This window comes from Musca autumnalis, unplaced genomic scaffold, assembly GCF_047663935.1.
Source record: "Musca autumnalis isolate F117 unplaced genomic scaffold, ASM4766393v1 scaffold_5, whole genome shotgun sequence".
Classification (NCBI taxonomy): domain Eukaryota; kingdom Metazoa; phylum Arthropoda; class Insecta; order Diptera; family Muscidae; genus Musca; species Musca autumnalis.
Window position 1 is genome coordinate 1976431 of NW_027412088.1, and position 12971 is coordinate 1989401.

General features: G+C 36.0%; 1 protein-coding gene across 4 annotated transcripts in view; it reads left to right on the forward strand.

The window, feature by feature from the left end:
- Nucleotides 1-993: 993 nt before the first annotated feature.
- Hr3 (nuclear hormone receptor 3 ROR-beta) overlaps nt 994-12971 on the forward strand; it is a 96904-nt gene continuing 84926 nt past the window's right edge. For 2 of the 4 annotated variants that reach the window (XM_073988899.1, XM_073988902.1), the window contains exons 1-2: nt 994-2441; nt 4706-6376. In XM_073988899.1, the coding sequence (XP_073845000.1) occupies nt 6139-6376 (238 nt within the window). In that variant the 5' untranslated portion in view covers nt 994-2441; nt 4706-6138. Of the gene's footprint in view, nt 2569-4705; nt 6377-12971 lie in introns of all 4 variants that reach the window. The other 2 variants (XM_073988900.1, XM_073988901.1) reach the window with 2 other exon arrangements.

Here is a 12971-nt window from a genome sequence, read left to right on the forward strand (position 1 = left end):
AGTTCGGTCCGGCCGAACCTAACGCCGTTCTTACTTGTTAACATCAACATACCCCTGTTGTTGATAAAATGTTTATACACTTTGTTTCATAAACATTTTTCCACTATGCGTTTTTCTAGTCTTCATAGATTTATGTATTTGCACAGTATAACTAGAATCCGTTTTCTATATGAAACTTTTATAGGCTGCATTCACTTTATAAAATACATTTATACCCTCCAATAATGTCTGTATGTATTTTAGCTACAAAAATCCTGTAAACGTTTTCGAAACAAGAAAAAAACACATCTATTATAAAAATCATTCACTCAGAATATTCACGGCATTTGTTAACTGCTGTCTCAGTATAAAATACAGAGAGAGGACAAAAGGAAACCCGTAGAACGTACCTTCTCTCTTTCTCTGTAATATTAAGGGTTGGAAAATTCACACAAATTACGGTCGTGCAGACATTTGTGTCACTCGTGGCTTTCCAGTGCATGCACTTGGCATTATGCCTACTAACCCTATTTTCCAGTAGCAAGTCCTATTTTTGTGTGTCGTTGTTGTTGTTTTTTGCTTTTTTTGTGAAAAGAAAGCAATAAACCAACAACACACACTCAATAACTCTTGGAGATGGAGAGGCATGCATTTGTGATGGGGGATACACCACACACCGCATCGAAGTAAAAGAACCCTCATCTAACTAACATTAAAGCAAAAGGAAGGACCACAGGATTTTTTAGCATTGCCTCAGAGGTTTCGTTAAGTTGGTTTAGGCTATTACGTTGTGCGTCCCCTTGTGTTGGTTGTTTTTCTTGGCAGCATTTTTATGGCAACCATGACGGAGACGTCAATGTCCAAGTAACCTGCATTGAGGACTAAGAGGAAAGTGAAAACTACATGAATGCGTATGAGGGGGTTCATCCGTGTGTCAGTTTGATGTGTGTGAGATTTGTGTGCGTGTGCATTGTACACATAAACCTGGAACTACGGAAAACTGGAAGAACGTTCGATTTCTTCGTGAAAATCTTTGCGAACGCTCGCTGCATTCGGCTGTTTGTATCCTTGCCATAGAGTCAGACGGTTGCGCTAACTGGAAGACGAAATCAAAACAAAACCACAAGCAACAAAGGAATAATCACACAACAACGCAATGCAAAGGCGTGCAATGAGGAGTGGATAAATGAATAATATAAAACAAATTATAATTTTGATAGAAATAAGCGTGGAAAAGCTTAAGCAAAAACCTATCAATTTCTGTTTCCTGCATCGTGCATTGAGTTTTTGCAATATCACATGTCAAACAAAAAGCCACACACTGCAACAGAGAAGATTTGCCACCAAAATTAGAGAGGGAAAGCGGTAATGGTGATGCGACTCCAACTAACTGCTGCATTTACTTTGACACTGTTTGCGGAGAACATCCCACTTCATCCCTCGTCAACAACAACATCACCAGCAACATTCACGAGTGGCTTGCAATTAATGCCATTCCTACTCTCTCCCCTCGGCCAAAGGACTGCGCATACGCTGTCTCTGTACGAGGCTGCAATTCGTAATGTTGCAGCAGGATACACATCTACATTCAAAAAACCATCCATCCATCCATCCAGTCTGCTTTCGTGTTTGTGCAGTACAGAAAAGTGAAGATTGCATTCAAAAAATCACATAAAAAATATAACAAAAATCCACACACAGTGAAAAACGACCTAAATACCCGTCAATCTAATTGAAACAAATTAATAATAGATCGAAGCATCAGCGTCAAATTCTCAAAAAGCCACGGAATAACTAATGCTACTTCAAGAAGACACACTAATTCGGGTTTAGTTCTGGTCCAAACTCAATGGACGGACAATTCAGGAAAATTCTTTTCGCGAAAAAGTGTATCTCCGAACGAAGGAGCGAACGCATAAACGGACAAACACACTCTCGCTTTCGATTGTGGCCCTGCTGCAAGCGAAACGAAACAAAACGAACAACATAAAGCAATTTCTTTAATTTAAAGCAATCGTCGTTCACATTTAATTTCACCCAGCAAACATCCTCTTCATCCTCCTACCGTGTCTCGTCGTCATTAGTAATCGTTGTAAACATTTATTTTTATATAAGTGCACTTAAAAGGCTGATTTTGAATAACAAAAAAAAAAAAAAAATACGATTAATTATTAAGTTTTATTCGAATATTTAAATTTGCTCCCCAAAAGTAGAGGGAAACGAAAACGAATATAAAAACAAAACATAACTACAAAACAAAAAACGGAAACGAACAGTCAAAATCCTTAATCAAATTCAAAAACAACAAAAACAAAATCCTCTGACGATACCCGAGAAAAATTATCCGAAGTCGATTTTTTTTTTTTTAAATTGTGACATTGTGAGTGCGTGTGTGTATAAGTATGTAGGTTGTGTGTGTGTTTTTACGCATCCTGATCGAATAATTGTCAAAAGTAAACATTGTGAGTCCTGAAAAATAAAAACAAAGAGAATACAACTACCAATACATAATTGCACGTACATACATATATAAATGAGCATATATTGTACACATATATATGTTGGGACGAAAACACGTAAAATCTGTGTGTGAGTGAAGCAGTTTTTGCAGACAAGTGAATATCCCAGTAAACATTATTGTGAACGTGTCTGAATGAGTAAATCTTTCTACTGGACATATTTTTGGCAAGAATGAGTGTAATTGCTATAGATCTCGAGATCACCGTTGTCCAGCAGAGAATTCCGCAAAGAAATTACTACATATTTGCCTTGATCATGTTAGTTGAAAATTCTCATTCGAGGGTTGCACGATAACGTTCTGGCCTTACAATGAAAACGTGAATATTTACTGTCAAACATAGTTTTATTTTTTTCTTAGGTTATTTCCAACTCAAACCAATTGTTGAAGCACTTTTTCCACCTTGATTGAGACACCTCCAAAACATTGTTTTTCAGTACCTTCTTGGCAACGAAAATCTTTGACCATCCTTTATCGACATACAAAGATTTAATTTGATCGATGTACTCTTGCCGTGATTATCCACATCGGAAATTGAGAAAAATCATTGGACAAAAATTTGTGAACATTATTCGATTCAATTTTTTGAAAAGTGATTTTTTTAAGTCATTGTAAATAACACAATACGTGGTCGTATGTCAAAATGTCCTGAGTACGTTTATTCTAAAACATGTCAAACTTTCCAGTGGAAATGTCAAATGGCACCAATCAGATCAGGGTTCTACAGGTTTTTCCAAAATGTTTAACTTTTGGTATAGATAATATATCAAATATAGAGATATTCACTAAAGTACGATTAAAATAAGATTCATGGAGCATGTCTTCGGTTAGTCGTGGGAGTCAACCCCAATATTTTGTTCTTGTCCCCATTGCAATATGTCAGAATATTTAAAAATAAATTGTTGTTGGCATCTCTACCCAGCAAAAATTTTGGATTTGGAATTAGGAAGCCGCATGGGCCGAATAACCCATTACAAAGTAATGTAAACACGGTACCTTCTGTATTACCAATAAGCTGAAAAATAATGGGCAAAATTAAAGGCAAACTTACTTTCTTTACTCCTTACTAAATAATGTGGACGGTGGTACAGAGCTTATGTGTCCGACTACAGAACCGTCAGCAAAAAATAGTTTTATTTATTGTTTTCTTATTAGGACGAAGGCCATTATTTATGAAAGTTGTTTTAATTAATTGAATTTTTATCGAGCTAACATGACCTAAGGACTTTTTGTATTGAAAAAGTGAATTCTAGCGAAGTCACCACACACTCAAACAATATGCTACGATCGTTTCGCTGGTGGTTTAATTCAGCTCATCAGGCATATTGAATGTGAATGGCTAGAAAGACAAAGTTTTATTAACAAAATTACGATGAGTCAGTACGCGTGACACAGTCTGTAATGTGTTTGGCTACAAATCAGAAGTTCGCATGTTCAAATCCAGCAGAGAGCAAACTAAAAATGTGGAGTGTGTTGAAATTGAACATAAATTCTCCTCAACTGTTCTAAAAATAGAACGCATGTTTATTTAGCCTATTTTCAACTCATAGATATGTGCAAAAACCTTATAAAGTATTGAAGCATTTATAAGATGATGAAGATGAACAGCCTTCGGGCGGAGCTTTTGGAGCTATGATCGTGAATATAACCGTTGAGTTGATAATTTAAGAACCTTTCTCAGTTTTCACGTAATAACGTCTGTATGATTTATTAAAATACATTTCTTATTTAGCATTTTTAAAATTACTTTGGTATTGTGTAGCTTCTGCGGAAATGCTATAAGAAAATAACCACATTTGTGGACCACTGTATGTTAAAGTTGTAATTGGGCTCATGGCGGAGACCATGAAAAGTTCGTTAATAACTCAAATTTAAAGAATTTGTTTTATTAGCGTCTGGTTTCTTATTGTTCGCAATGAGTATTACCTGGAAACACAATTTGATACATTAATTCAAAATCGGACTGAAATGCCTTCCTCTCGTCAGTATCGGCATCCTCTAACCCCATCAAAGGACTTGTCACAGACTTCAGAATTACTAGCCGTATAAAATGACTTAAGCTTTAAGGTTTTTAAAGAAACTCCTCCTACATCTGACGTTCAAGGTCTCATTGGACACCACCTGGGTGGCCAATTCCTATATATAAATGTGCAATATACGAACAATGTGTGTGTGTGCAATTTTGTCTTAATTCAAATTCCATTTTAGGACTTTTAATAAAAAGATGAACTGAATTAATGAAATACCGCTAAACTTGCTAGAACCGAAGATTCTGAATATTATATATTCCCTACATATCGCACAATCATCGTTTAGTTCAGTCAGTAAAATCAAATCGATTATGATTTGGACATTGATACAATTTTGTTATTAACAAAATACAACATATGATACATACAAATGTATTTTAAACTGCAACAAAAACAAAAGTAACAAACGAAACGAAACAAAAACGCACAAATTTTAAAAGACTTAATGTTTTAAACATAAACAAGTGAAACAACAAGAACGACAAAGTGGAGTCGACCACAGAAAGTGAAGAATACTCATCACCATCATCATCGTCGTCATCATCTTCGTCCACTTCAAACGTATCATCACCGGTGTCCTCTGAACGCTCAAGTGTACAGGTGGAAGTAATCGAAGATCAGAGCGCTACTAGATCCAACTCCTCAGAAGAGTATAGGACCCAGATCACCGATTTAAGGTGTTTTGTAAACAAAAACACCACGGAGAAAACAAATTTAGTTGTGATACAGCAGCCTATAGGGCCGCTAAAAACAGCGCCGACGTCGGTTAGTACCTGTGCAAGTGTTGGCGGAGATGACAGCAACGTAACAACGACCATAACAACATCTGCCACCAGCGAGGTTCGATCGGCTGCGACAGCTAGTGATGGACTCATCACTACTAAAGTTCCATCCATTTCAATATTTCCTTTGCCCGCAACAACAACAGTGCGCACCATTTCCACGGCAAATAAGGCCACTTCACCGCCTCTCGCCTTCATTACATCCTCCACAGGAACGAAGACGACAACACTGGTAAGGAGTGTCCCCAGTTTGGTATTACAATCGCAGCGACCACAACAACAGCACCAGTATCAACAGACCGATAAATGCACCATTCTGAAATTTGATGTTGTCCGCAAGCCATCGTCAACGGCAACGGCATCGTCTTCATCGCATCTGACATCACATGCTCTTGCCTTGAGCACTTCACCATCACCGTCATCATCGGCCTCTGTGGGTGGCGAGGCTACACTTGTAATACCAAGTACTGCAGTTCATATTGCCAATTCCAAGGAGCTGGAAGAACGTGAAGTCCTGTCCCAACGACACACTCTGCAGCAGAAACATCTGCAACAGTCACAACAGCAACAATCGCATTTTATTTCCAATCAGCCGATCATAGTTAAGATCGAACCAACTCAAGCTTTTCACATTGTCGATGAAAATGATACCAGAGTTCTGAGTTTACCGCTGACAGATAGCGACAAAGTTGGTGCAAGTTGGATCGATTTGAAGGACCTAGCTGGGCTGCAAACGTCATCGGGAACGACATTATTGGACGTTTGTTTTGAACCTGTGCCGGCACTTACAGCTGCCGGTGCTAGTACAACAGCAACAAACATCTCACCGATGACAGTGGACATACCAACGGAAATTGTCATCAAGCGACAAACAGTATCGAAGTCAGTACAATCATCGGCTACGGCAATGTCGCCGTCAGCAACAACGTCCACCACAGATACAACGTCTTCGGCGACGGCAGCCACAATGACCACGTCGAACAAAAGTATTTCTACTGCAACATCAGTAGCGTCCACGTCCAAAGAAGCGGTGTATTCGGGACCCAGTACAAGCGGAGCAATGACAGGTTAGTACAAATGCATGAAACTCCCACGTCATATTTTTTTCTGTCAAATCTATAGACCACATAAAGCTGCGTACACCTATTTTTGGCTTGGTGCCTTTACTTGTAAGAATCTTTCTGTATTGCTATACTTATCCAAAAAGTGACACCGACGAATTTGAACATGCTGTTTTTGTTACTATTCACTGTGCGCCTTAATTAATTTTAAATGGAAGGTGCTTACACCTGGGAAGTTTATGCAGATTCTGAAACTACAAAGCTTATAGATGAGAGATATCAAGAAACAAAAAAAAATCGCCGGAGGGATTTTAATTTTAGGGGTTCTTTAGGTTTTCACGCTATTGTTTGGAAATCGCGAGTCCAATGTAAATGGGGCTAAGGAAAATGTTGTAGCTGTGGATATTCTCCACAAGATTGACCTCTATGATATTTTCGTGGGTCTTACCGTTTTTGAGATATAGAAGATCCTTTAACTTTTATATATTGTATGTAAATTGTATATGTATGTATGTCAGGGACGTACGCAGGGTTGTGGCACATTTTTCTTGATGTGCGGGAATCAAATGAAGCCCTTGGGTTTCGGTCAAAAAAGCGCTGGTTCGAATCGATGTGTGAGAACTCACATTGTCATGGTGTGCAACGATTCGCCTTCTTTTGTTCGGGAAATTTCAGGCTCAAAAGTATCAAACGTACAAAAAATAGTTAGATGGCGTCTGGCAACACTAAGCCAGAAACTTTTCTAGTTCCTCTCGTATTACGAAAAAGGTTTGCAATACACGTGAAACAACTGGAAAATGATCTAATAATATATATTTTTTATCTCACAATTACACAAAATGGTATGTTGGGGAACTATGAGAAATGTTTGTGTTTTCAAACATACATTAGAGTTGTACAATCTAGTTCATTTGAAAGATCAAGTTCAATAGTTCAGCTCTTTTAACTGAACTAGTTCAGTAATCTAGTTAATAGTTCACTATCCCGTTCAATCATTCGGATCAGAATCGTTCACGGGCTCTTAATCGTTCTCTTGATGAAAACACATACATACATCAAATAGGAACAAACATTAGAATAGTATAATTAAACTACAAACATATTACATTTAGATATTTTTATTCCATTCATAAAGAAAGGTTATGTTTGCATTAAGTTTAGAAAAAAACATCCTTCGAAAAAATTGTAATTACAATTTCATTTAAGTGGCTGGCAAAAAAATCTTATGTTGTGTGTTTGTAGAAATTATCACTGCGAAAAAAGCTTTTTTTTTATTTTTTTCTTTCTTTTTTCTATCCAAAACAAGGCACATTAAATAGGTAATGGATTCGATATATTGGGATACGATGTGTTTAAAATGTTCTTTATGTAAATTTTATTTTTATTAAAATGGGGGATGACGCTTCACATTGATCCAAAAAATAACAAAACTCATTACATTACGAAGGCGTCACTTAGCACAGAGGACGGCGTCACTTTATGTGAATGACATGCTGAACTAAATTGAGAATCGTTCGTTCGTTGATCGTTCTTTGTGGATCTTTCGGTCGGCGCTCAGTGAGCTATTGAACTATAATGAACTATATCGACAGATCTAGTTCATACGCTCTTTTCAATGAATCGTTCAATTGAACTAGTTCGTTCATGAACTATACAACTCTAACATACATAGGCACAAAAAGTGTGTGTATCAGCCTAGACACATCGAGAAACTTGTAAACTATCGCACTTTATGATATGCTGTCTCCCAAATTTGTTGCAATTTTTTAGGGATGACATTCTTTAAGATCCAAAATTAAACGCATTTGCCTTCGTGCTCATATGAACGAAATTGAACTACACCATTTTCACATGTAATTCGAATAATTTCAGTTGTAATTCGAAACATTTCACTTGTAATTTGAGAATTCCAATTGAATTTCGAATTATTTCATTTGTAATTTGAAAATTTCATTTGGAATTCGAATTATTTCATTTGTAATTTGAGAATTCTATTTGATATTCGAATTATTTCATTTGTAATTTGAATTTTTTCATTTGTATTTCGAATTATTTCATTTGTGATTCGAATTGTTCCATTTGTAATTTGAATTTTCTTCAATTGAAATTCCAAATGAAAAAATTCGATTTACAAATAGAAAAATTTAAATTACAATTGGAAAAATTAGAATTACAAATAAAATAATTCGAATTACAAATGAAAAAATTCAAATTACAAATGAAATAATTCGAATATCAAATGGAATTCTCAAATTACAAATGAAATAATTCAAAATTCATTTGGAATTCTCAAATTACAAGTGAAATGTTTCGAATTTCAAATGAAATAATCAAATTACAACTGAAATTCTTCGAATTACATGTGAAAATGGTGTAGATTGGAGTAAGTCCTACGACATATTTTAAACTGCAAATATGTTTGCGAACTGATACGAACGATTATTGTCGTTCTTCTGTCCCTCCAATAATGATATATTTTGACCAGGGGTGCCAAGTTGGTGGTTTTCCCGCTACTTGTGGTGATTTTTGACGTACAATAACCACTGTTTAGGCAGGAATGTCAAATGTTTTAAGGTAAAAATAGCTACAGACCTATGGTGCGTATGTGGCTGTAGCGATTTTTACCTCGGAACAGTTGGCATCCCTGATTTTGACTGATCTAGTTCAGTCGCTCTTTTCAGTGAGTTGCTCAACTGAACTAGTTCGTTCGTGAAGTACAATATCTCTAGTTTAATTATCCGTTATAACCGACGATAACTGTGTGAACTCTATCATACGTGTATACCGAATACGGTTTTGAAAATTGTTGCAGAGGTGTGTAAACAAAAGGACATTTGGGGTAAAGTGAATGATACGTGCTGTTTAACAATACGAAAGAAAATCATACCCAAATGAGTCCGTCCGTTTCTTACTAAAAATCAGCTATAACATTTGTCTGTCGTGACTACGAACGAATATATCCGTTAAATAAGTTTAAGTTGTTTTTTCAACTTAAGCAAGCTCGTATTCATTAGTAATATCGAAGATTGTCCATTCGTCCGTCTGTCTCATTCTTCTACCAGCTTAGAAACTCTTGAAGTATGTACTGTTATGAGCTTTTCTTCTTTGCTTGAAGCTCTAATCGTTATGTTGGTCTATGATATTCCTCAGAATGTTTCTTAGCAAAACCATATAAATCTATGCGCGCACACACGTGAACATACTCGAATATCTAACCGAATACCTAGCTTCAATGTGCATAAACTTCTGTGAATATCCAATGTATCTGTTGCGGTTTATTGTCTTGTTGTTGCTATTGATGTTTTCGTCACTTTTATGCTATGCTTTGTTGTTTTTACTGCAGGTTCTTGCACAACATTCATGTTCTTGAAGCTTATGGTATGAACTGGTATCTACATACATACATATGATGTATGTATGTACATACATACGTATGTATCTACAACTACTTCTATCGTCTCTCTATTTTATTTGTGTCTGTGTTTTTCATTTTTTACAAGTCCGTATTTTTTGTCGGCGTATTATAACTGTATAATTTGTAGTTGACGTTTCTACCGCTAAGGTTCGTAGTACGGTAAAATTCTGACACAGAAAACACGATGGTATACCTACATCAGAACAGAACTTTAATCAAATGTTCTTTCATATGTAATACACGTACATACATATGTATGTATGGGTTTACTGGTAACAACAACATCAATAACAACATTCGTCCAACCATATATTGGCACAACATTTAAAGTCAAAGCTTGAATAAGCCAGGCAGCAAAACAAACAGCTACAAACATTTACAAACGGCCAGAAAACAGCTGCTTCTGACAATGAAAGACACATATTAGGCTTACACACTCTCGTCTCTCATTTACACATATGATACACACACACAAGAGCAACAAGTCTTTAATTTTCAAAAAATTGGGCCTTCAGACTTCTTCTGTACAAAATGTTTAACAACAATGCGAAAACAAGATACCAAATTGCGGGTGGAAGAATTATTTTGCTGAACATCGCTGATTTTAAGGCTACAGGACTATATATTGGGATCTCGCAACATATCATTGTTTCATTCGAATAGAAGTGTAACCAGAGAAACATTTGTATTGTTTACAAGTGATATGAGTCCACAAACAAGAAACAAGGGATCTAAAAGATCCGAGATCCGATCTTTCCTTTTTTAATTATTTTCTCGTTGGAGTCGAGCTTAATGACCGAATGTCTTTTGAGCAGTGAAGGTGTTTAGAATGTTAAACATTCGTGCAAGTTTTTCATATGTGATGGTGGGATCTTGATCAAGTTTCAACTTGTCCTGTTTGATAAAACGGACATTTCTTGGAGGCAACACATATTTTTGAGTCTATTGTCCTTTTGAAACGTGTAATAATCCTTACACTTAAGGACTTTTTCTTGGAGTTAATTTTCTCACAAATTGTATCCCATTGTAAATTAAAAAAAAAAAAAAAAATAGTAGGAGATCCTCAAGGTCCGTTGTAAGCACTGGGGTGATACTTAACCACCACAATAGGATATGATAGATCTTTGAAATTTTTAATATACAGATTTTAATGCTTTTGTAACGCATCGTTTGTGCAAAAATCTGCTGATGAGCTGAGTTTGCTTCACTTAGGATACAAACACATCTAAATGAATTAGTTAAAAGTAGTTATAATAATAATTGTTCTACAAACATCACGGAAGGGACAAGGGAGACTTCTCTCATATCAATGAGTGCACGCCGATTCATATTGGCTCAATGATATGGGACCTACTTTTTATCGCCGAGTCCGAACGGCGTGTCATACGACACCACTTTTAGAGAAGCTTCTCATGGCTGAAATACTCAGGAAATGTCGCCAACATTACTGAGGGGTATTTTGCCACCGTTGAAAATTTGATGTTGCCTGGCCTGGGAATCGAACCACAGACCTTTAGCGTGTATACCATTACACCACGTAGCACCCCAGTTAAAAGTAGTACTAGATATTAGTAGTACATTAGATACACCAGGATCAGTCAGATACTCTTAAAAGGCCGGAACTTGAGGATCTCCAACTATTTATTTTTGGTGGGAATATGAAATGGGGCACAATTTGTGAGAAAATTAACTCAAAAGGAAAGTCCTTAAGTGTAAGGATTTAGGATTATTACGTGTCTCAAAAGGACAATGGCCCCAGAAATATGAGATTCCTTCAAGAAATTGCCGTATTACCAAACAAGACAAGTTTAAACTCGATCAAGATCACCCAGTATTAAAACTTTAGAGCATTTCATGGCTTCAAAATTCATACCACCAGGATTGCTGTCGCTACAGTAGCTGTTATTATAGATAACCAATATTTTCGAGTTTTACGATACAGAGATTTGTCACTATAAATACTATAACTGCCATTAAAACTAATTAATATCCTATTGATGATCTTTTTTTTGGCTTTTGTATCATATATGAATTTGAAAATAAATAAATAAAAATAAAGTAATTGTTACACAGTTCCACAAGGGTTCTCCGGTGCATACTTACTTTTGCGACATACATTTTGGGCTTATTTGGATTTGAACCGTACATTTTCTTATGTATGTAAATATTACACATTTTTCATTGTTTTCAATAAGTCCCTAATATATTTTGGTTTCAAGGCTGTATACTAACTTTTACAACAGACTGTATATGGGGAATTCGGACAATTTTACAAAGAGTGGTTTTTGACTTCCTTTATTTGTTTGCTGTGTTGATGCTGCTCCTCAGCAAAACATTTCAGTATATTTTCAGATTTTGTTTCGACTAACGGTTCCAGAGATATTGCGCCTTGAAAAATAGAATTCTGTAAAAACTTCTTGATTTAAAGTTTGGTTTTTTTATTTTATCACTTTATTTTTCAAATATTTCGACGATCGTCGATGATTATCATCATCGAATTAATCGTAGTTTCATACAAAAAAACAAAATTAAAATAGAAGAGTACAATCATTGTTTGCACGCAGAAGGTCGTGGGTTCGATTCCCCGGCTAGGCAACATCAAATTTTCAACGGTGGCAAAATACCCCTGAGTATTTCAGCCATGTAAAATTTCTCTACAAGTGGTGTCTTAGGACATGCCGTATGCAAGATTCCAAACAAGTGAGCATAGGCTATAGTCGGGGCGGGGCCGACCATGTGATACCCTACACCACTACCCCTGTGAATAATCTTTTCACTTGTAAACATTTCTTTTAGGGAATATAATCCGACTACCACCAAACATAATATGCCTCTTTCTCTCTGGGACCCCCATAGGCAACCAAAATTTCGTGACCATCCGATCAACAGCCTGTGATAGCTAGTGTTAAGAACTGTGATTTTTACATTAATTTTTATTTATTTTTTGCATTAATACATTTGTTTAATTATTGTGATATTTTTTTATACAAACTCCAAACTTGAAAACCATAAATGTAAAACTGACGTAAGATTATTTATCGAATAAAGGTTAACCGTGAAGATATTGGAAAAACCGAACGAAACGTCGGGTAGAAAAATGAAATAAATAATCTTATTTTACATTGAATAAAAAAATACCTTATAGCCCAAGAAGACAAAGTCTCAAATATAAAAATACAAAATTAT